This window comes from Larus michahellis, chromosome 2, assembly GCF_964199755.1.
Source record: "Larus michahellis chromosome 2, bLarMic1.1, whole genome shotgun sequence".
NCBI classification, from domain to species: Eukaryota; Metazoa; Chordata; class Aves; order Charadriiformes; family Laridae; genus Larus; species Larus michahellis.
The window spans coordinates 48,245,898-48,271,185 of record NC_133897.1 but is presented as its reverse complement, the minus strand read 5'-3'; the positions used below and the strand labels follow the sequence as shown (position 1 = coordinate 48,271,185).

The following is a 25,288-nucleotide window of genomic DNA, read 5'->3' as shown; positions in this document are numbered from 1 at the left end:
CTTGACTGCAGTAGGAAAACATGCAAGGCACTACCTGATATCCCGACTCACATGCCTTCCAAACCCCCAAGTGTAAGATAAAGCAAGCTGCTATATTAAACCACCCACAATTAAGCAGGTGTTCTGGTCCTCAGCTTCCCCCTTACACCACCCTCCCCCGCCACCCGCCGCCAAAGAGAAGCTAATATAACAAACTTCTATTGGTAAGCAACTGCACTTCCAAATTAGACAATACACATTTAGAATGCTATCCCAGGTAACACTGATAAAAATCTCACCTCTATTATTGCCTTCATTACCAAACCTGCTCCTTTGACAATTGCCATGGAAGGGTGCTAAAACAGAACAACAAAAGAATTATCCAAGTGCAAAATTTGAAGATTGGATCATCTGTGCTTCAGCTTCTTTAACTCATCTACATGGATGTTCTACCTCCAGTTCTGGGCAAAAGTTAATATTTGGTTTGTGAAAGCCAGCACCAGGAAGTGTTCCTATCTTATACCTTTAAGCAAGAACCTCTCATGCGACTATCAGATGGACTTCTTGGCACTAAAGAGCAGTATATACCAGAGAAGCTGCAATAACGCTAAAAACTGATGCAAGCTGACACCAACCAAGAAGCAGAAGAGCATACTGTTTTTGCAGAGAGAAAGCAGTGACATTTTAGCAAAAAATCCTAGAATTCTTACAGGTTTGCTACTGAAGAGGAAGCTACTCTTGTTTTGTAACTATTAACACTCATTTACTGAGAAACAAAAAGGTGACAGATTCTCCAAAGAGAGGAAGATCCATGCGTCTGATGCATCTAGCTTAATATTATTAACTAGTGTTTCTAGAAACCAGTCTCAGACAGTCTATTCTACAGCGATTTGGCATATCATTCATGATAGAACACCAACCTCAAGCTGTTAGCTGAAGGGAAAGCAATAAGTCACTAAAAAACTCACCACGGTAGAAAAAGTTTAGGTACATTAACCAGCTGAACAGTAGACAGATTTGTCTTTCAGGAGAAGGAAAAGTTCCTGTTCACTGACTACCCAAGGCCTCTAATAATAAAAATAAAAAATTATGAAATCTTACCTGAAAGAGCTTAAATAGTGTTCTTCCATTAGATGCCACCATTTCCAACAACATGTCAAACTGCTGCCCCTCAGTAGTCTCACTATATGGAGCACACAGGGCAAATGTCAGGAAGTCCAAAAGTGAACTAATTACTAGGGCACCCGTCCCATGATCCTGAAATTAGTAAGACAGGTATTTAATACAGATACAGTGTTTCTCCCCTGCCTGAGAGTATTCATGCAAGTTTTAATCAGTACTTATGATACTGAAGATGCCCTTCCCTGTCATACCATGAAAATAGTCTGCAACCAAAAATTTCAAGTTTAATATATGCCATTATCCCGAGTATGGCAACATTCTGGTAAAGCATTGGCTCCTAGAGCATATTAGAGACTCACAACCTCATATATTGGTGTGCTGCAAATTACTTTTTCTAGATTTAATCCCATAAATACCAGTTTCCTTTTAGTTTAAGGGAACACCCAGTTTCCATATTAAACACGCAAACATTCATTGCATAACACTCAAGTTCTGCACTAAAGACAGCTACATTCTAAGTTGTCAAGATCCAAACCTATTTAGAACAAACCTATTCAGTGCTAGATATAGCTGTATTTTCTGCACTTCCATTGCAGGTACAGATACATTCAAAGATATATGCAAGTATGACAGAAGTGTTTTCATAGCAATTAGGAAAGGCACTTAAAACTATTTGTTTTCAAAACTTGACTTACCACATGGGAATTGAATTTCTCTAGTAGATTTTCTAGAAACTTCTTTGAAGAAAGAAGGGAAGCTTTGTTCAACTGCTCCTGCCTCAAATCATAGTCATCATGCATGGGCTATAAGAAAAAAAAAATTCACTATGCAGTCAGATTTCTACCCTCAGTTCTTAACAGCTGTAGTCCAAAAGCCACACTCTGAACCCATAAAAAGCAAATCCTACTTCAAGTTCAGCAGTACCACAAGTTATTTCATGTTTGAGCACACTGCAAGTTGAAGGGCAGTCCCTGTTTCTACATCTTTCAGTAGACTGAAGTTCACACGTTCCAAAGTGAAAGAATCTGCAATTTAATACTTACACACATAAGAGCACAAAGCATGTCAATAGAGGCATGGGTTACTCCATCATTGTTCCTTTTGAGGGCTTTCACAACCTTCACTCCTAATCGTTCTCGAAATCTTTTGAAAGGAAAGCAAAACCACCAAGATTAGAGAGGAAACAGACATCTTAAAACCAAGATAAAAGTCCAGCTGGGGACCAAAAGTGTCCTGCTCCTATCACATTTGACAAGCCATTGTTGTTTACATAAATTTGAGATTCCTTGGTAGGAAAACATTAATATTGATTTCACTGTTAACAATACACTGAGAGCGCGTTCATCAAAACAAAGACATATTTCAGTAGTTACAGGACAGTGATAGTACAGGACACTATTCACACAGAATGTGAACTTTATAAAGGTCTCAAACTAAGTGTATATGTTACTTTTTGCATCATTCAGTTGACCCATAGTACAGAGTCAGAAATATTCCAAAGAAACGTTCATTTTCAGAAGAACATTGGGCAGTTTTTCTGCTTCCTTATGTTATTCAATTAAGACACAAACTCTGATCAGCCTGTACTTACTGTAGGAGTATAACTCAACTTCCTAACATCAAGTTTTATCTTGTGTGGAACTGAAGATAGCAGTGGCATAAACATAATTTAAGAACGAAGAGTTGCCTACTTCAAGGACAGACGAAGGTACAATTTAGAAGTTTTTCCACTAGGAAAAATATTAAACTATGTTTGACTCAAGGCAGAGAGTATTTAGCAAGGGAACAACCAACTTTACATACTAATGAACATTTGGGATTTCTCAATTTATATTAAAGCCTGGTGACAACTTTATACTACTGGAAGCAATCATGTCCAGAGTCGGCCACTCTTCAGAAGCAAGGCTTAACTCCAACTCTCAGTTTTAAAGATAAGACATCATCAAAAGCTCAAGAACTGTTTTCACCTAGTACTTCCAAGCTTGAAGAGACATCTCACTTACTTTGGAAGCTGAGTAAAGGCAAGGAAGCCCGCTTTTGAAGCCACTAGTCGTCTTACTGCTTGGAACTGGCTTTCAAGCTCTGCATTAGATGCTGCAATATCTCCCTCTTGAGAGAGTAATGCTGTTATGGCATTATTAATGAGTTTCTCCTTGTTTTCTGAGAACAGACCCTGGTTAGGAAATAACAGTTATTAATATCTTTATGCATTAACAACATCTTAACAGGATGGTCAGAGGATTTATTCTTACATCTTGCGTAACTGCATGTAGTACCCCACTGTAGGAAATGTTAGCATTGAACCTGAACACAGCATCTGCAAAGTTACCATCTGGAAGAAGACATAACAAAAGTTAAATGCACAGTACCTGACTAAATAAAGCACTACAAAACCATGTAATAAGCATTAGCTTACTTGGAGGAGCAGCCAAAAACCTCAGATGAAGGCTCTCTACTTCTTCATCTACAGGCATACTGAGTAATCCCCAACGCTGACCTTTGTGTGTAGAAGTCATTTTCACACAGACATCTCTGTTACCAGAAGCTCTCACTCCATCCAACAAGCTAGCCAGGAGAGAATCTCTGGGTTGGGAGAAAGGCATACAAATACAATTTAGATCAGAAAAGCGATGCCAAAGAACCAAGTCATAAGAAAAATAGGGGAAAAAAAAACAACCCAAGAACTGAATGAAAGGCAACAATACTTGGAATCTCTTACTAGCACTGGTGCTAACAGCTGCACCTCAAGAGGAGGTCACCAACTTTCAAGTGTTCCTTTATTCACTGTAAGAACAGAACTGTCTTACACCCAGTGTAGTCAGCTGCAGCTTTTCACTAAAGGGATCAACTCTAGATTATCTGTTAATGAGTTACACATGTTGCGAGCCAATTCACCCCTGTGCTTTATGCAAAACCTCACTTAGCAGGATTAGACTGCATTACAACTGCAAGTGCACTGAGGGACTATTTTGTTGGTTGTTTTAAATAGAATCAACTAAGACCATCTCAAGCAGACAGCTCAAGGGGTTTATAGCCTTCACATTTCCGTATCACTTAAATTGTGCTTTCTTTCCTTCTCTCAGATATACTGCTTAACCAAGTACAACATACACAGAACAACATTCCTTATGAGAAACAGGCTTTATCTAACTGTCCAAAACCCTTACGTGTTCATCAGAAAACTTCTGGAGAGATTTGCTTAAACTTGGTATGAAGGTAAAGGGGAGAGATTTAGACCCTGTAGTAAATCTTGATTTGTAAGTGGCAGACCACTACAACAGCAAGGCTTCAAGTTAACACTTCCAAGGGTCAGAGTTTATGGAAGCTGAGACTAGAAGCACTACAATGGCAACTTCCATTTGTATTTATAACCCACAGGAGCTTCAGTTACCTTTCTGTTGAAGAGTATTTCCGAATTTGTCCTTTGATAAATTCAATGGTAAAAAGCTGGGGGTTTTCACAGTCACAAACTATTGCAAATACCTAAAAAAGAAGAGATAAGCAGTTTATTTATCTACGCTATGAATTGAGGCCATCTTATGTATACTACCAGATTCCTACTATTATCTTTTAAAGCTTCTATTTGAAGAAGTGGTACTGAGCAAGACTGTCCCTTACCTCTCCTAAAGGTTTCAAAGTTGCAATGTTATAGGTAGCTGGATCCCGCTCAACTAAGCAAGCTTCTGTAAGTGCTAGTACTCTTTTCACAGGTTCCTTGGAGAAAAATAAAAAAGAGGCATGTTAGGGAAGAGAATTCTTAGCACTTAAGAGGAACCAAGTAAGTTCTGAGTTTAATACTCTTACCAAGTGCCTAGGTGTTATTTTTTGAACAACAAACTCTGCTAAAGATGTTACAGATTCATCACTGCTGTATTTTCCAAAGCGAAGATTCAAGTATTGCTCAAATTCTAGGGATTCTTTCCTTATCCGCAGAGAGATACCTATGAAGTTGCCAGCATGTTCTATTGCACTTTTGATAATTTCCTCCCTGTGCTCAGATGCAAACAGGTGCTGCAAGTTTTGACAAGAAAAAAAACAAACAGATGAAGAATAGGGCATAGCTCATGAAATCAGTTCCACAAATAATCCTCTACGCAACCGTAGAGAAACTTCTCAGCAGCTAGGCTTGCCTTTGCTAAGTGCGTAGTGTAAATAGAAGAGGTATTTATTACACAAGAGATCCACTATTAAGTTTACATTTCCCTTTGAAGAAAAAAAAAATAAATCTATAGCTGAAGGATACCCTGCTACACATTAGCATGCCATTAAAGTACAGGTCTGCATGACCTGCCTGTCCACTCTTGGCAACAGATCCTGACAGGCCGGCAAGAGTGAGGAGCCAGAGAACCAGTGGCAGCCCCAGCTGCTAACTGTAAAGGCTGCTATCCAGCCTTGCTAGGTTAGAGCAGCTACAGAGGATCAGTTATGTATTGCTAGTTTTACGCCAAAGAAAAGCATGCTGCAGTACAAAGTGGAAACCGTTATCTAGAGAGCAGAGTTCTATTTTGTTAGTAGTGACTGAGGTAACTACATTTACATTATTACCGTGAATTAATTCCTAAAGATCCATTTCAGCTGCTTCCAGTATAGTACACAGAAACCCTTTTAAGATTTTGAAACCAACATTACACTGCAGTATTTCCCAAGCAAAGCTGCTGAATATCAGATCACAGGGCTACAAAGGAAGCATCACCACTGATCGATTATTTCCGAATAGAATCCCTCTATCAATTCGGTAGATTAGCAATACTGCCTGTCTCAATACTGCCTGTCACTTCTGTAACTTTGAGAAGTGTCATGAAATTCCATGTCTACACTGCATTCGTGTTCACTATCCAAATATAAATATCTGGATATTTTATGCTTTGTAGTTTTTTAATCACACAATAGGCAAAAACACCTCCACACATTGCTTTCAAATGTTTTAACTAGTTTCCTACAGAAAAGAGGTTTTAAAACCTGTCCACAAGCCTTGAGGCTCAGCAGCTGGGTCCCAAAGATGCATATACTTGTATGCTCAAATTAAGTTGAATCTTCATTATTAAATATGCAGCTATAAACATCCTAAACACCATAGCAAGTTGTTTTGTTTTAGTACTTACCAATCTACTAAATCCTCCATAGAGGATACAGAAGCCTCCCTGGTAGCCAGTAATATCAACAAAGCCTTCAATGTTTCTGTAGTCATAGGAGCACAGGACTTTATTTGTTGCAGGATCAATTTGGTCAATACCTCCAGGAGTCACCTCCAGAATCACAGGCTTCCTCGTATCACTCCAGTGATGTTTATAGCAGTTATACCTCTGCAGGGAGAGCTACTTTTAAACATATACACACACTCCTTTACTACACAGCAATTGCTTTTTTCCTATCTAGTAGGCAGTGTGGGTATACAGTTCAAAAAATTGTATCATCTCCCTTAATGCTCTTATCTATGTTAAGAACACTATGAATCAAATGAAAGTAGCTGTCTACTGACAAGGAAGTCACAGCTTAAGCTATGCATTTTGAAGAAAGAACAGCAAACCCAAAACTGCCACCCCAAAAGGGAATAAGTTTCTCTTGCTGCAGAAGGTGGCCTACTCACAGACTATGTGCACTGAGGTTAGACAAGGAAATAGCTATTGCATCAGATGTTGTTATTCAACAAATCAAACTAAACTAAGGTAAATTTATCACTATACTGCAAATTTTTCGTCTTCTGCAGTCATATTCCATTACAAATAGACTTACTGAAATCAGCAAAAGAGTTAGAGGTCTGTTCTAAACTATAGTAAGATAAAAGAGGACCCCCATATTCCAGCAGTGTTACTATGCTCATCACTGAAGATTTATTCTGTGAATGTTTAAAGTTACTTTAAGTGCTATCTTCTGTGACCAGAAGACATAAAACCAAATACAAAGTCTAGCTTTGTATGTTGCCTTGCTCATTACTATATTACCAAGAGCCATTAAATTGCAATCTTGTCTTTAATCTGACCTACACAAATCCTCTCAGGAAACAATATTCCCACATCAAGCGTTCAGGATGTTATGCAGAAAACTATTTAGAGTTAAAAAGTAACAAGCTGGAAGTAGTAAACATTGAATAATGAACCAAAGCTTATGTTTTCCTCTTCCTTCTCTCCAAATAAGCACTCCATGTGTCAGAGCCCTTTATTTCAGCAGTCTCTGTACCACCATAAAGCTCAGGCCAAGTGAACAGAACTCAAATATTCTACTGTTGAAAAGCTTCCCATTGCTTTTGGACAAACTCTTAATTTTCTCTTCTCAAAGCAAGACTTCAGATCTAAATTTACAAAAGCTATTTTAGGTAGTGCATATAGCACAAGCATAACATACATGAACACAGCAGAAGTTTCTTTAGATCATTAAACTGCACATGATCCAGACAAGCCAGACACTTACCCGTCCTGTGATTTTCCCTTCTGAGAAGTCTGTCCTGAATCTCTGTTTTTAAAAAAGTTAACCGTGAATGAATGCAAATATGATAGCCAATCTATCCAGAAAGCCTACCTTTAAGATGATCCTGTTTTAAGGGACTTGAGCCAAGCCTCCTTGAGGACTCACCAGTCCACTGCAGTTTAATATATTCAGTATTTTTAGCTTTACTTGCTATTTAAGAATCATGCACTAGTTGCTGCAACTGATTGCTAGACAAAATACATTAATATAACAGCTCAAAAGACAACTTGCTTTCCTACTTTGCATGTAAGGAAAGAAAGCATAGTAAGCTACCACAAATGGTAATGATAACCACGTATTTACTGATTGCTTAAAGGAAAAAAAAAATAAATCTTACCAGTGCCTCTGTAAGGAGTTCTGTTCTGTGCTCTGTGGAAAACTTAAGAGTTTCAGACTTTTTTCCACTCCCTTTGCGAAAAGTGAGACTAAATTCTGTTCCTTGTCCTTTTCCAACAGGAGAAATACTACAGATATCTCCATAAGGCCACTAGACAATTGAAAGTAATTAGGTTATACTGTTAGTAATTTTAAAGCTACATCTCCTCTACTCAAAAACTCTTAGTACCTATAATAACTGTAATGAGACAATGCTACGTGACTGCTTTAGCTTGAGCTTCCTATTTGATACTCTGCAAAGTAAATAAGTGTCCCGACTCCCTTCAGGGACACAGCCTTACAGTGATCAAACTTAGCCCAGTTCATTCAGAACAGCACGCCCAAAAGCAAACTACTGCGTATTGGCCAGTAAAGACCAATTGCCTAAAAGTACAAAAACTACTGGGCATTTGTAGACTTAGTGAAGGCAACACCAGCTTTCTGTTACGTGCGCTTCTGTAGCAGCTGCTATACCTTCTGGTTTTGCTGAGATCTTGTCAGACTAGACAGTTTCTGAAGACTGGATGCCACTATTCACTCTGGATAGTGAACATAAGTCAAATTAGCCCTGTTCAAAAATTATAGTTACCTGATTTGTAACTTCTAGCGTGTTGGGATTGTATGTGGTGATGGCATGGGTTCCAACTGAAAAGACTCGCTTATACCTAGAACACGGAATAATGTTAGTTTCTCCAGAAAAACCCTGTTGAACAGTAAAAACTATGTTAAGAAGCTATATACAAGTCAGTGCTAGGAAATGGATATGTAATTTTCTTCGAGTTGCTCATTTGCAGCTTACCCTTATAATATGTTAAGCTCCTCTGTTCTAGATATCCATAAAAGGGACATACAAGTTGAATAGTATCAAATATTATTTCCTTATGCATATCTCGTCCTACATTTTTTGGTCCTGACTTAACCAACACTCTTGGAACTTGCACTGGAAGGAACTACCACACCAGAATAAATTCTAAAAAGACTAGACAGATAGGAAAAAAGATATTCCTGCAATATTCTAAAGCATCTGTCTGAAGCTGTCTCAGGTAACAGTCATAACATGAAATAATCCAATTTACACACCAGGTCACAATACTGTAACAAGTCGAAGTGTTACTATGGCCAAACCTAATTTTCTTCACCTTAAGGAAAACTAAGATTACTAAACTCAGAAAGACTCGGATCACTGACGCTACAGTTCAATATGCAGATAGTCATTGTACATTGATATTACCAATATTTTAACTGCCATAGTGCTTAAAGAACAGCTGTAGCAAGGTAGCTGCCTGCATTTCAGGCTTATCAGAAACAAGTGGCAGTGACCTAAAGCTAAGAAGTTTAGATGCATCAAGTGCAAAATGGAAGCCTTACCATGGTTTCACTTCCTAGACAATCTTCGCAGCATACCCTGAATCAAGTCTATATGTAGACATATATACATATTTTCGAATCAGAAAATTTGCAAGATAACTAACGAGAGTTTGAAACAGCAGAGTATTACTAATCCCTTACTACTTGTACAAACTTCTTATTCTAGGGTACTTCTATCTGCAAACGGTCCTGCCCAGAAAGTCAACTAGAGACAGCTCTAGTAGCTATTCTTTGACCAAAGAAACAGGATCTGAACATGGATGCCTCTCTTGAACTTGAATCAAATGAAAATACTTTGGTTACTTGTCCATCTTAAAACTGATTAGGTGTAGCAATTTAAGTTTCAGTTCTGAGTAAACTGTGGGTTTGCTAGGGAAAGAACAGGATAGGATCAAGCAGACAGCTGACTAACTAATCTGGATCCCTGCCATACTAGTCACTGTATCAGGAAGCAGGTCATTTCTCCCCTCTTTCTCTGCATTCCTGTGTTGCAGTCCCTTCTTCTCTCTCACTTGCCAGGTCTGCAGCACAAGCCATCATTTCTGTATAAGGTCAAACTTTGCACGGGCTTCAGATACATTCAGAGCTGCTTCCTCATGTTATTTGACTTCTCTCTCATAATATCAAGGCCAAGACTACCTGTCTGACAGTCTCAAAAACTTAATTCCATACTATCTTCCATTATTATTCAAACAAACTGGTGCTCAAAAACTTAATTCCATACTATCTTCCATTATTATTCAAACAAACCGGTGCAAGCCCAACCCAGATGAGCCTATCTAGGAATTAAAGCAAGTGCTTACTTTGTTCAAAGCTTAGAGAAGTCTGTGATATTGAAGTGACCTGACACCTTAAAGATATGTGATCTATTTGAAAAGCCTGTTCATTTTCCTACATAGTCGAGTTTTCCTTATTTAAAATGCAGGTGAAGAGAAGCTGTAGTGATGAAGCAGAACTTTTGAAGTTACTCTGGCTGCTAACAATTCCACTTTAATCGGCCTGCCAAAGAACCAGTTCTTAGATCACAAGAAAATCGTTCGAACAAACCAACTGTTCCCTCTCCTCTTGTTGCACAATTCAGGTAGGTATTCTGTCTTTTATACGATTTACAAGTAAGGTTTCTTTATGCTGTTCTAAAGAACTTAAACTTATCAGAAGTAATAAAACACTTTATTACTTGTTCAAGGTTGTTTAATCACGTAACATACCAAAGAGCTTCACAGTGCTTTGTGGCAGACTAAGGATCTGCAATGATCACACATAATTGAAGACCAGCTTCCAAACATTATAGCCCCTTTCTTTTCTCTCCTCATACTCAAGCCAGTATTTCAAGACCTAGGAAGCATATTTATTATCCAGCATACTTAATATGTAATGTGACAAGGAACACAAGAAAGAACAGCAGATTTACTGAGTTATCATTTCCTTCATCTCCTCTCCCTAGGCAAATTCAGAAGACTCAGGTCTTGTTGCACGAACAGAGGAGACTCAGAAGTCAGCTCTTACACACAGCCTAAACATACTCTTGTCCAGAACTTCACCTTTACACATGCAGAAAGGTATTTATACCTCCAGGCCTTGAAGACTTTACCATTAATTATCTGTCAAAACTACTCTGCAGTACAGTTTAATGTCGGGCTGTTTTGAGAAGAAGAATTAGAAGCAAATGTTCTCTCCCCAGGAAAAAAGCCCATTACCTATTCACTAGTTTCTTAGCAGCACTGTAAAGTCAGAAGTGGTTTTTTTTTGGTTTTTTTGGTTTTTTTTTTTTTTTTTTTTAATAAGGATGAAACTGGTAGACAATTTTCATAGCACCACACTCAAAAGAAAGACAGTGTTCATTAATTTTACAGAATTACAGATCAACACTGGAGCATCATCAGCTGTACTACTAGAAAATAGTTTAACTGAGCACAGAGCTGATATTCAACAAAGTGACAAATCATATGGATAGTAAAAGTGATTCCGGTTCATTTCGCACTAAACATTAAGTTACTGTTTGGCTGGTGGGGTTTTTTTTAATGTTACCCATAGATTATACTGAGAATGTATAACTATGAACTGAGTGGACTTAAGTATTTTTGAATAAGCTTACTAAAAGCCATATAAGCTTCTCCTGCAACATAACAAGAGGCAACTACTCACTAAATACTCCTTTCCCCTTCATTATGTGAAAAGTAAAGTGCCACCGAGTTTTTAAATTAAGCCTGTTTCAGACTTAGCTTGAAGTTAAGTCTACATAGTTTATCAGAGTGCTACCATCAAAGTTCAAGATCATGCTACACTAATTTCAACAGCTTGTAAAATGTATGAAAAAGCTTGTAACAGAAGTCATTGTGCAAGAGAAGCCATACAAGTTCTACGTATTTAATTTTCACTAAGTGGCTCAAATTGTATGCACACCAAATTTGCAGATATGCCACAGGAACTTCAGAGGAAAAGACTAGATATTTTATGTTGGGGGACAGACAGATCAAGAGGAACAATCTGTTCTAGTGTTCCATTCCAACATAGTATCTTATTATTACTAAAGAAAACTGTTTATTCACCCACACAAATCCAAATGCCTGGATCTTACGCCCAGTGCAACTCAATTTACACAAATATCAGCTAGAATTCTAATGAGGTAAAACTAAATATTAAACTATCTGTTTCAAGTCAATCAAGAATCTGTCTTGGGAAAGGAAAGATTTTGCCCTCAAACAGCTGCTCAGTTGACTCTGGACTCTGAACTACCCAAGGCTTTAATTTCTGCTGACAAAACGGCAGGGAGCTCTTTGATTAGACACTGAAGCAATCTTATGGTTCTTCAAAGCACAACCAAGAAAGACCTGTGTCTGCCACTCCTTCCAATCCCATCCTCCTTTCCTTCCCAGCATTCTTAACCTTTGATAGGAAGAATTCACAAATTATCTATCAGCAGATAGCAAAAAAAAAAAAGCCAGTTTCAACTTAATGATCAACAAACAGATTCAGACATCACCTCTCTGTATAATCATTTGAATAAAGCAATATTCATGCTCCTGAGGTGCAAACATAGTACCCTCTTTATTCTGTTGATGTTTAGGCAGCAAGGAAAAAATCCCAGTTCTGCAGCCCCACTATGCATGTGAAAAGGAACAATGGGCACGGATACCAAAGAAAGTCCTATGAAGCTTCATAAAGTACATGCAACAGCTGACTTCAAACACAGTATAACAGACACCAGTTATGACAGCTTAATGGGTAGTTTTATTAGAAGTTCCCTAGCTTTTACAGACAGAAGCATCACTGAAAATCCATTTTTAGACCCAAGACCTCCATTAGGGATAGAAGTGTATTTCTAGTAACAGAAGTCTTCAAATAATCTCAGTTAGTAGTTTAACAGATAATCTATTACACAATGTGTTAAGTATATGTGTGGACTAGTGACCCTCATCTATTAAGGGTAGGACATTATTCCTCCAAGAACCTGTTCTAAGAAGAAATATTCCCACTTTAAAATTAGAGCACTATATAGTAAGTTCAAGAGACTGAGAATTGGAGTAAGTCAGGTGGTCTGTTTCAGAGCTACACTGAAGTGTGGAACATGTGCAGAGGAAGGGTAAGACACAATGTTTAAAATCCAAATTGACTACAGAAGATACATTCTGTTCAGAGACTGAGTAGCAGAGGCTTTTAGTTCAATTTTCATCTATCAATACAGGAACTATGCAGTTAAATCCAGTAATGGAGAGGAGAAATGTCACACAAAAAAAACCCAAACAAACTTTAAACTACTTACTTTCCCCTCCATGAATGTTTTGTCGTGTAGAAACAAGCAAGATCTCTGTTTTCTCTAATTACATTCATTCTGTGCCAAGACCTGAAAACAAAAGAGACATCCTGTTAGTACTATTTTCATTTAAAAACAAAAATAATAAAAAAAATAAAATCAAAGATCGCTAATCATCAATATGCTTCAAGACAAAAAATACTTAGTTTTTAAACACTCAAGTAACTGCTTTGTCAATTCCACACAAAAAAAGTATTAGGAATACTTTTGTTTATCAAACAATTCATGGACTAAGTTACACATGGAGCTGAACATGAATTAATAGTTTCCCCACTGATTTTGTTATGCCAGTTACTCTTTAACAGTACCAGGGTAGAGTAATTTATGTCCTATTATTTGTAATAATATGGCAAATCACACTACTTTTGCTGCATCTTTGCATGCTCAGATCCAAATATATTTTGTGTCATTGCCAGAAAGCTTAATTCCTGATAATTTTATCACATCAAAACTATTTGAGTACCTTGCATCCGTAACTCCAGCTAAGCCAATTTCCTATTGCCATTAAAAAAAAAAAAGAAAAAAAAAAGAAAAACAGCAAGGAGAAATCTGGATAGACAGAACAGTTTATTTTCCAGTCTGAAATGGAATTTGAAGTTGAGAAACTTACTTATTAGCCAAGCATTGTGATTAAAAAGCTGACTAAGTACCCTTTCTGTGCTGTAAAAGTTTAAGCAATCCCACTGCTAACATCCTGACATGTTATTTCACACGTGAATACATATTACCTAAACACATGCAGGAATTTAGTGAAACTTGTCCACAACTGCTTGACTGCATCATTGCTTTAGGAGCTGCTACATTCTAAGGAACACTCCTCAACAGTAAAAACTATCTTGCACAATTGAAACTGATGCACATTGAGTACTTCGGAAATTAACTTCCCTTTTACTTCACCTTGCTGTTATTACATATACAAGGCACTTAAGTGGAGGTACCCTGATTAAGTCACAAGAGTGAAATTGTTACTCTCAGTTTACTGCTACAGCATTAGCTGCAAGAGTGAAGTCGTCACTCTCAGCATTAGTTGTCACTACAGCATTAGTTTTATTTTCAAATGTGTCAAAACGGGCTTCCCTGCTCTTGATGACAGACTGGTTCTCAGATTCACACCATTAATGTGGTGGCATCCCCAAAACATTACACGCTTAAAAAGCCAGTCTGCAAGAATTCATATTCATAGCTTGCATGAAGCAATGCTAAAGTAATCCAATCCCAGTCAGTACCCTACTAAAAGCCAGACCACAACCCCAGCCATCTTTTTACACTCAGCTAACTGTACTTGATTTGGCAAAGGAAGATTTCTCATTTTGACATGGATGACTTGTAACATTAGCTCATTGCTAATTTCTACCCTCTACAACTTCAGGCTATTTTCTTTCTGAGCAAAGACTGTAGCAGTTATGTAGTCATGAAGAATGGATAGCCTGACTGAAATGAACTTGAGAATTCCTTCCCTCAGGTGAAGAACCAACACAATCATCACTACCTACTGAAGAGAACTTGTGGTACTCCCTCTGGAAAAAGAGAAAAGCAGTATTTACATATTTCAATGACTCGATCTTTGAGTCAAATTTTCAGAGTTAAAAGCCCATTGACTTGTGGCAAGTTAAAGTCTATAATCCAGTTTTTGAAAGCAAAGTTTCATGAGGGGCAAGATATTCAACAGCATTATTCCTGACATTCTCCATTTTGCCCTGTTTAAGAACTACATTGCAGTATTATTGCTGTGGATAAGTATCAAAATAGTACACTCTGTCCAAACTACACAGATCCTACTGTATAGTAGCACACTTTAGATTTAATAATTTTGTGTTTCAAAGTTATCTTTCAGAACAAAGTGCCAGATAGTCAACCTTCATGCCTTCCTTTTTAAGCCATTTTCTTGACATTGACTAGTGTATTAGTGAAAATAAAAGGCTTGTAAGAAGACAAGCTCCACTAAGTATGGGATTATAAGATCTATTTATCTGTAACTCCAGTTTTGACAGCACCAGACTACCCTCACCAGCTCTATTAAGTCTCCCAGACCTGAATGCCACCTGGTCTAGAGTATTTAAAGCAAGATGTTATCAAACTTGCAATCATCTAGTCTTAATAATACAGAACTGAGAAATACTCATACAAATACTTATGAGTTACCAGTGGCTTCCATTAATTTTAACACCAGCATCTAACTAGATTTGGGATACTGATACATGAAGTATTGTACATGCAGTGGAACTGAAATTCACTAGACTGCTTTTTTGTTTGGATTAAAACTATTAAAAACATTAAGCTTTGATGCTTTACTCACTATGCTTCCGGAAGGTGATTGTAACTCTCTCTCCCACTGAGAAAACTAGCACAGAGAAAATATATGCCAAAATCTAGTAACAATTAATTCTGGTACACATTTTCCTGCAGTTTAACAGAGAACAAGGCTAACAATAGCTTAGTGTTCCGAGCTGCTATGTTGAAATCCAGCAATCATTTTTCAGTTGTCTTTGGTTCCACAGAAAGAGCAAGATGAAAAAAAAGGTTCACGTCAAACACAAAGACATTTTAGAAAAAAAAGAAAGTTATCTTCCTTCACTCATTCTTGCAGAACCTGTATGGAATCATTCTTACTATACTATCTATAGTGTGATACATTATAATTTTAGTACCCAAGATAATATAAACATTGACTTTGCAGAGCACATTAAGTTTTATTATTGATCAAGTTTAGACATATTGCCAATGTCAGCTCTATACATACACATATATATGTGGTGCCTGCATAGTCATATCATATTAATTTCCCAAAACAAGTGAACATTCATACTATTGTCACCTTTACCTCTTCTTCCTGCGTTCAAGATACTTTTAAAAAGTTGACTGACTTGACACAAAAATAGAGTTAAAGTCTTTATTTCACTTATAAAAGCATCCAAAACAAAAAGGCCCCAATTTTAGCAATCAGCATACTGGGGTACCTAATAATAGAAAAATCACAACTTCAGAGCTTATTTCAAACATACTGCAGCACAGCCACTCGATATCCCATACTCACAGCTCAAAGTTTTAATACTAGAGAAACACCTAGTTCAGTTTTCTATTTCTACTGGACCAGAGGCAAAAAGTACTTTGAAAGTAGCAGTTTATAAACATGTTTCATCTGGTTGAGAGCGCATGCATGCTGAATGCAAAGTATAGTCAAATAATCTGAGATTCCTGCAGGCAAAATATTGTCCGTGACCTGCAACTTCTTTTGGGAGCTTAACTAAAGCACTCCCCCAATACCTGGACATTTTAATTAGCTTTTTCACAGGACAGAAGTTCAGCAATACTTTCCTATTTGGTTCTTGTAGTACTGAAAGTAGCAATGAAACAGCTTTTGGGGGAAGAGTTGAAACCACATTTGTGTTTGCTGCATGTAGCAGAAATAGCAACCCTTAAAATTAAAGGGCCTGAACTGCTGCCAAGACTCCCCCCACCTCAGAGTTTAAGCTACATGAATAGGTATATTACACAAGCTGTGTTCAACTTGCATACACTTTCCTCTTTTCCAGGATTTCTCATTCTTCAAAGTTACCATTTGGGAAAACAATCTATTTCGGGAAACAGAGACAAGTCAGTCTCAAACTAACACTTGAAGAGTTAGAAGCAAAGGTGTGACCTTGCAGGCATCAAACCAATAGGCATAGCTGTAACTACACATAAGTATCACTCAGTTGAAATAGAGTTTGGACATGGGTTCAAAGTTTAGTGCAGAATTCAGATTGACTTTCTTCCTCATCATATTATTCCTCTGCTATTACAAAGCTGCCATACCTTTCTTAAGCGCAGGTTTACCCTATGCTAAGGTAGCAAACTCTGAAGAACCCCAAACAGGATTATTATTCTACTCCACTGGGGGGAGGAGGAAGAGAAATGCTGATAACAAACTGAGATTTCTCAGGGGGAGGAGGAAGAAGAGTGCTGATAAGAAACTGGGATTTCTTTTTAAAAATTTATTCCAGCAACACTAAAATACAAGGTAAAGTTCCTGAAAAGTCTATATTACACAGGGACAGATACTCACATCAAGCTCAAGTGTGACTTTCCTGAGAGACAGAAGACATACCAAGAGGATAGAAACAGGAACCAATTAGAAAGAAATGAGAGCAAAGCACAGAAAAAAACCCACCCAAATTCTGCTAATCTGTAGTTCTACATACCGGCCTTTTAGTTTAAAGGTTTGGAGCCTGATTTAGTCACCTACTCATCTGTAGCTCTGAAGGCATTATTTACATAAATGAGTTTTTCTGCACTGAAGTGTTTTAGCTGTCTAGGTTTCATCTGCCTCTTTCACTGCTGCGTGCGATAAGTGGCAGAGTTTTGCCCTCAGACAAATTCTTATTAACAAACACTAAACTTTTTCCTCTTCCCTAAACAGTACTCCGCTCTTAAAATACTACAGCCTAATTAGCTGTGGAAACTGAGATTTCTTAATCTGTATCAGAACAAAAGGGTTTACTCACTAATGGGGGGGAAGAAAAAAAAGTGCTCCTTTAAGTCATAGTTTAGCCATCTTGTCAGAGTTCTTCAGAACATTGCTCTATTTTAAGTTTTAGTAGTGAGGTAGGATAATTGTTAAGGTTTTTTTGGCATGAGAATAGTTTTTTTGGAAGCAAATTGAGAGGTTAAAGAGTTGAAGGTTAACACTTCAAGATATGGTTGAATGCCAGCTGAAGAATTATTTTATTAAGTCAGTAAACTTGACTTACTGAGCTTCAAACACAATTTAAAAGTCACCTGCTCAATCTGAAACACAGACTGAAACCAGTCCTGAGCATACTGCTTAAAAATCAGGAAATACACAGTGATTCAGTCCCTCAGGACAAATACATGTTTGGAAACTATGAAAAATACCCCATGACACCCAGATGGGTGAGCAATATATATGAAATAAATCTTTTTAGAAATTTATTCCAGCAAGACTAAAATACAAGGTAAAGTTCCCAGAAAGTCTACCGTACACAGGGACAGATACTCAGCTCTGCGTCTCCAAGCACTTAGAAATTCATTGCAAGTGGAAAAAACTGTCAGTAATAATGGAAGAGAGTCAGTAACTTCTGGTTAAATGTTCTGGCACTTGGCTGCCTACAGCAGGCAGGAATTAGACCAAGATGCATATCTATAAACTGAAGCAGACTAGACCCAAGCATGGTTTTTACATCTATAATACTGGTCCTGTTATTTTGAACTAAGCCATGGCAGAATTTGAACAGCATCTTCCTAACTCAAATCAGAGATGAAACCTGAGTCACTAGCAGTCCCTTCAACATTCTTCCTTCTTTTCTGGGTATATCACTACATGCAAGTAGCCTATGTAGACAATTATCAAGAAAAGGCTTAGACTTCAAAGAACTTAGGTTCTAAAACAAGGAATATTTTCTGAAATACAACATTATTTAAACAGTGCTGAGTAATGAGAATCAAAGCAGTTATCCACTTAACTTCATTTTCTCAGACTCACTGCCATAGGTCTTTTTTGTGAAAGAGCACAAGAGAAAAAGGGAAAATACATTTCAGATTACGTTAACTTCAAAAGCAGCCACAGAGCACAAAATAAGTGCATTAATGGGAAGACTCCAACTAAATTTATATGCCTATGCTTCCCCCAAGCAGCATACTCAAACGTTCCCTCAGCTTGAGAGCATTAAACGGAAAACAAACCACCACCACCACCCCCCCCAAACTGTAGCACTAAGACATTTTTATGGCCCAGAGCTTGGCCCTCAGTAGACATGGCTGTCAAGGTGCAAGCTCCACACAACCTAACAGGAAAATCTATACCAAAGACTACTGGCAGCTCACTACAAACAGAAAGCCATTTAGTATGCCTACTTGTTTTGACTTTCAGAAATAAAAAAGAAAGTGAAAAGCATCCATTGGATAAATTTAAAAAGCCTTGGAAAAATAAGCACATTAAGGGTTGATTTTCTGAAAGATACATTTAGTTCTGCTCATGCTCTTCAGGCACACTATTACCACTCAAAAAAAGAAATAAAATCTCATCTCTGTGAGAGCAAGTCTCCTCCTCACCTCTCCCACTCTTCATAAATTATTTCCCAAAGCACCTCACGATAGCTATATTTTGATCTGAGGCCAGGAGCGAAGAAACAACATATCTCCTCTTAATGGACACACACGAGTAGGCATCTCAGGAAAGAGGCCAGATTCTGCCCACGGCTACAAAAGCTGCATCAAGTGCAGGGCACATTCAGCGAAGTGCCCGGGCAGGCTGAGGCTAGAGGAAAGCCCAGCTTCCCCTCTGCTGGGGGGTACAGGAAGAGAAGGGCTGGAGAGGGGCTTGTAATGAAACAGGTACCGCACCTGGGGCCGAGGGCCGCAGGGGCCGGCCGCTCTCCGCCCCGATGCCCGCCTCTCACCCCTCTACGGATGGGGCAAGAAGGGCGGGGGTGGGACTTAGAGGGGAGCCTTCGCCGGCGGAACCATCTGCCCCCCGGCGGCAAAGAGCACTGCCTCAGCCCTGGCCCCGCTCCCTCACTGCCCCAGCGGCCAGGCGCGCCCCCCACCCACCCACACGGCCTCAGTGCCTAACGGCCCCGCCCGGGGCTGTGGATGGAGGCGGGGGCCGCCGCCACCTCCTCCTCCTCCTCCTCCTCCTCCTCCTCACCCCCGCCGCTGGGATTTACCTGGCCGGGGAGCCTGCGCTGCCCGGACCTGCCCCCACCAGCACTGCGCTTCCCGCCGCTGCCGGCGATAAAGGCGAAGGGCCGCTGAGCGGATCCCTCGCCCCTCACCCCTCCAGCTGGCCGGGCGGGCGGGCAGCCGCTAACACCACTCCAACTCCCTCAGAGTCTGGCGCTGGAGGCCGCCATCTTAGTTCCAGCAGCAAGACCGCCCTCTCGGCGCAGTCGCCGTCGAGCCCGGGGCCGTCACGGGATGCGGTCAGCTGATATACTCCCCTCCCTCCTTCCTTCCCTCCCGGGGCCGCGCTGGCGGGGCCCGCGGAGCCGCCTCGCTCGCCCTCTTCCCGCCCCTTGCCCCCTGCCCTGCCGGGAACCGGAGCGGAGCGAGGGGGTGAAGGGGAGGGTAGGGTGGCTCCCTGCGCATGCGCAAAGGCGCGGAAGCGGGGTGTGTGCAGTCCCTCGTCCCCTCAGCGGGAGGAGGCGGTGAGGGGAGCGGTTGGGGCTGTGGCGGCGGTGGGACTGGGTGAGGTGAGGCGGGCTGGGGCGGGGGGTAGTTGGGCAGCGCTGTGAGTGGCTCCGCTCGTTTTACTGCTCTTTTCCGTATTTTAAAAGTCTAGTCTGAGACTAGATCAACTATTGTGGGGCTAGTCGGTGGTTTTCTGAGTGGCCAGCTCCTGGAGTCTCGTGTAGCTTTGGGGCTACGGACAGCTGCAGCGCTGCCACTTTTCCCTGCCTTCAGCACCGTGGTACCGTATTTTTGAGGCCTGGTACCGGTTTCATGCTCATCCCAGAAGTATGTAGTGAATAACAGAATGGTTTGGGTTGGAAGGGACCTTAAAGATCATCTAGTTCCAACCCCCCTGCCCTGGGCAGGGACACCTCCCACTAGACCAGGCTGCTCAAAGCCCCATCCAGCCTGGCCTTGAACACTTCCAGGGATGGGGCATCCACAGCTTCCCTGGGCAACCTGTTCCAGTGCCTCACCACCCTCACAGGAAAGAATTTCTTCCTAATGTCTAATCTAAATCTACCGTCTTCCAGTTTGAAGCCATTACCCCTCATCCTATCGCTACATGCCTCTGTAAAAAGTCCCTCTCCAGCTTTCTTGTAGGCCTCCTTGAGATACTGGAAGGCCACTATAAGGTCTCCCTGGAGCCTTCTCTTCTCCAGGCTGAACAACCCCAGCTCTCTCAGCCTGTCCTCACAGGAGAGGTGCTCCAGCCCTCTGATCATCTTCGTGACCCTCTCCAACAGGTTCATGTCCTTGTGCTGAGGACGCCAGAGCTGGACACAGTGCTCTAGGTGGGGTCTCACAAGAGTGGAGTAGAGGGGCAGAATCAGCTCCCTTGGCCAGCTGGTCACGCTTCTTTTGATGCAGCCGAGGATGCAGTTGGCTTTCTGAGCTGCTAGTGCACATTGTTGGCTCACATTGAGCTTCTCATCCACCAACAACCCCAAGTCCTTCTCCATAGGGCTGTTCTCAATCCATTCTCCACCTGTTAGTAGTCTGTAGTCTCCTTTTTGAGAATGGATGTCATCAAGCCATGAAAGGCACGTTGGAAAATCAAAAAATGAAGTATGCTTTTTAATTATGTGTATTATTTGTTTGATTGTACAAATAATAGTAAATCCCATATTAATGTTGCTGAACCACTGATTTATGTGGTTGGCTAACCACCCTTGAAAGTTGTTAGGGGACTCGTAAGCTCTCCATCAACTTCCCGTACTCTGTACCAGACACAAGATTTCCTGAAGATGTTGTAAACTACAGCAGCATTTTAACAGCTTGCCATGGTTTCCTTAAAATGCCTGAAGATTGACGTAAATATTTTGAAATATGTCTCACATTAGCACACGTGAGCTTGCCTTTCCTTTAAAATAGTGTACTTAAAGTCTGCAAATGACAAGAGAATTGAGGAACAAATTATAACTAGAACTAATTATCTTGGAGAAAAAATAAGATTAAAATCACAGACAGTATATTGCTATTTCTTAATATTCTTTTCATTGTCATATAAACTATCCTTCCTGTCTTGTATTTTACATAAAATATTTAAATACTAATAAGTCTTTCTTTTGATAACTCTAGTCCTCTGAATCCGGGGCACCATGGTAAAATAGCAGTAATGGGAAAATAACATTACTTTGGGGAAGCTGATAAATTACTTTTGGTCACAGAATTTTGAGGGGGAAAAAAAGTTTTAATGTTTTATTAACATACTAGGAATTGCAGAAATCTAATTTCAGAGGCAGGTGATATGATTCAGTTTCTTTGGCTGAGTGCGTGGAAGAGTCTTTGGTGGGGCTTGGAGGGATTTTTTTCTGTTCTTGTTGATTAGTTGGTTTGGAGGATTTTTTTTGTTCAAGGGGGTTGTATTTTGTCTTAGGACTTTTTTTGTGTTGTTAATATAGGTAGGTAAAACACAGGAAGTGAAGCAACAGCTTGCTAGATGTTTATTACTTGAGACCAAAGATTTACATTTGCATAATGAAATTGGTGTAACAGTATTTTCATACCCAGATTTTAATCAGACAACATAGATTATATTTCAGCATATTTATTCAACTCAGCTAGTATTGCAGTAGTAAACTACATGTTTACATGTTCTATTTTCCTTTATACACTACTACTATTTTTGGACACGCTTTTGTTATAATGCAGAAGAATGATAAAAGGAAAGCGGGATACAGATTAAGAGTGAGAAAATATGAAAGAAAGTGGAATAATCATTTGGAAATTATTATTCAGAGAAAAAGCAAATAAGAAAGGTGTGTTTGGCGGTTCAGACAGGAAGTTATGGAAATGATATTGTGCAACATGGCAAAATATCTTTCAGAAATTAAGGCAGATCAAGATTTCATAACTGTTTAATTGTAAAGCATGTGTGAAATTATAATTGTGTGCAGATAATGGCATTCTAGTTTTCTTTGTCATTTTTCTTGTGAGATGATACTACTAGATCTTTTTAGAGATAGGGCCTTGTTTTTCTGTTTACTAATGGTTTGTGGAAAGCCTGGAATACAAAAATTGTATTTTTAACACCATCTTCCAATTTTGAAGTTTATAATTTTATTTTAAAAAGCTATTAAAAAGATAGTGAACAAAATCCTCACTCCATTAATGTCCATGGCAGTTTTATTATTAGCTGTGACCCAGGTCGTGTTTCACCCTTAGTTTTCCCAGTCACTTACAGAGTAAGGAGCCATATTAGAGCCATTCTCATTATTAAAATAAGAATAACAGCATGGTTTTGATGCCTTCCTGAAAGATAAAATGTTAAGTTGCTTCAATCCACTTTGGAGAAGCGAACCCATCTTCATTACTTCTAGATCTTTCATCTGAAGAAGTACTGTAAATGTCAATCTGACCTTGTCAGTTTAAATACTGTCATTTGCAAAAGAGTTCAGACCACCTCCAGGCTAAAGAACAAGGTCTCTCCTTACCATCCAATTATTGAAATCGGAAGGAATGAAGAGTTCCAGTCCACTACTAAATAATTAACACTCCACTGGCTATTTCTGTGATCAGCACCTAATCTGTAAGACTGTGGTTTAGGATGACTGAATGCTTCAAGCACACTACAACACAGATACAGTAGAGAGCCAACGATAGGATTCTCTGCAGCGATAGTAAATACAATGATTGTAAATACAACCTATATTAGCAGAACTCCTATTATTTTAAAAGCAAATATATTGTGGTTTATGGCAATAACAAATAACAAGTTTCTATCCAGCCTGTACAGAGCGAGCAAAGGACAAATAAACTCCCTTTCCCAGTACTGTCTCTAATGATAGGGCAGAATTTTTTGTCAGCTTTCTGGAGAAAGGAGAGATTCCTGCACCCTTCCTCATCTTACAAGAAAATAAGTTCCTAGTAGAATTGGGAATAGTTACATCACTTTATTCTTCATAACATATTTACAGTGTAGGAGGGTGCAGGACCATGCACTCTGAGACCAACTACTGTTTTTCTGCCATAAAGTGATGGGGATCTATCCGGTTTTCTTCAAGACTGTATCTAAGTGGTACACCACAGCTTAGTATAAATTTAGGATAATTAAGAGGGGAATATGCTTAATAGTATTTTTTAGGTCACTAGATAACAAGAACAATAATACTTTTATGCCTAATTGTAGGACTTGACTGATAGAGCATAACAGAAAGATTGTCAAAGGAGGAAGGGGGAGCTAAGTGTACAGTCCCACCTGAAATCAAGATGCGTTTGGAAACCTCTCTCGTGAATCTTGCCACTTTTACTCCTAGTTTGTTGCTGATGACAAAATACAGGTTACACAGAGGGCCTTCTGGGAATCAGACCCATATTACTTGATCAGTCTTTGTTTTACTCTTTGTTATCCCAGCATTAAGAATATGCTGACAATTTGCCAGCAGTTCAAAGCTCACATCAAATTTTTATGTATCTATCTTGACATTTTTTTGTCTAAAAATAAATGCAGATAATATTGGTAATTTATATTCTCTTTAAGATTAATTAAAAGGTAACTTCTAACTTCTGGATGCTCCCTATTAATCATTCTATATTTCCTGATAGACTCGTTAAATGATAACTTGTTTGTTATCTCAGCTAATAGCTTGATAATAACTGCAGCCTAAGCTAATTAGCTTCATGATACTGTTACTGAATTTTGTTGAATTATTAATAAGGAGCATCTTCAATACAGTGATTCATGCTAAACTGTGTTCATATTCATACCATTCCTTTTGGCTACAATAAGACCTTCTCTTCTGTTTGGATAATCCTTTCGTTTTGGCATCAACATATATGCGGCAAATACTCCCATATTAACTTTTGATCTCTTCATCTACCCATAGCCCTGTATAACTTGGTCTTTTTGATGCGTCTTTTGAAGATAATCTACAGATTATCATTTAACTCTTTCACCTTCCAATGGATAGGTTTCAATATGAGTTGCAATCCAGTCTTAGTAGTTTATGTGGGTATATCTGACGTAAGTACAATAAATGTAATAGATTTACTTAGTATTTCAGATGTCATTCATAGTACAATGAGTCTTTTCATGGACCTTAATAGCAATGGACAATGGCGTAACAGCTATTAACAGAATTACGTTGTTTAAAAATGTGTAGTTATATTTTTGCAAAGAAAAAAGTAAAAGAGAAATACATTGTTTATTGCAAGTAAAAGATAATAGCAACCCTTTCATAGAGAAAGTCAATAACTACTGTCTCTTTTGACTTCATTTAACCAGGTTATGTACATCTGAAAGAACTCCATTCACACGTGTTCAGTGGAATCCTTCATAAAATATGACAATGAAAATTTCCAAATATTTAGTTCATCCTGAAGACGTTTTGTCTTAGTATTGCAAGCCTGCTTAAGGTAAACAGCTTTTTGAAATATCTGGCTCTTGGGGACCATTTTGTGATAGTAGGTACTGAACATGTCCCAGTCTTTTTTCCTTCTCACTCTTGACACGCAGCCCGTGCAGTGGAATGACCTAAAACACAGAGAGGCATT

General features: G+C 39.1%; 1 protein-coding gene across 4 annotated transcripts in view; it reads right to left on the bottom strand.

Annotated features, from left to right (window-relative positions):
* Window positions 1-20,035, bottom strand: part of DNAJC13 (DnaJ heat shock protein family (Hsp40) member C13) — a 55,484-nt gene extending 35,449 nt beyond the window's left edge. For 3 of the 4 annotated variants that reach the window (XR_012585542.1, XM_074575182.1, XM_074575184.1), the window contains exons 1-16: window positions 19,789-20,035; window positions 13,073-13,153; window positions 8,531-8,606; window positions 7,904-8,053; window positions 7,510-7,551; window positions 6,204-6,404; window positions 4,906-5,112; window positions 4,720-4,815; window positions 4,493-4,584; window positions 3,518-3,684; window positions 3,354-3,433; window positions 3,105-3,274; window positions 2,145-2,244; window positions 1,797-1,904; window positions 1,081-1,236; window positions 279-335 (exon numbers count right to left, since the gene is read on the bottom strand). Coding sequence is in view for 3 of the 4 variants with exons in the window: in XM_074575182.1 (XP_074431283.1) it covers window positions 279-335; window positions 1,081-1,236; window positions 1,797-1,904; window positions 2,145-2,244; window positions 3,105-3,274; window positions 3,354-3,433; window positions 3,518-3,684; window positions 4,493-4,584; window positions 4,720-4,815; window positions 4,906-5,112; window positions 6,204-6,404; window positions 7,510-7,551; window positions 7,904-8,053; window positions 8,531-8,606; window positions 13,073-13,140 (1,770 nt within the window). In the remaining variant the exon portion in view is untranslated. Of the gene's footprint in view, window positions 1-278; window positions 336-1,080; window positions 1,237-1,796; window positions 1,905-2,144; window positions 2,245-3,104; window positions 3,275-3,353; window positions 3,434-3,517; window positions 3,685-4,492; window positions 4,585-4,719; window positions 4,816-4,905; window positions 5,113-6,203; window positions 6,405-7,509; window positions 7,552-7,903; window positions 8,054-8,530; window positions 8,607-13,072; window positions 13,265-19,788 lie in introns of those variants that run through there. The other variant, XM_074575183.1, reaches the window with a different exon arrangement.
* Between the last annotated feature and the right edge of the window lie 5,253 nt (window positions 20,036-25,288).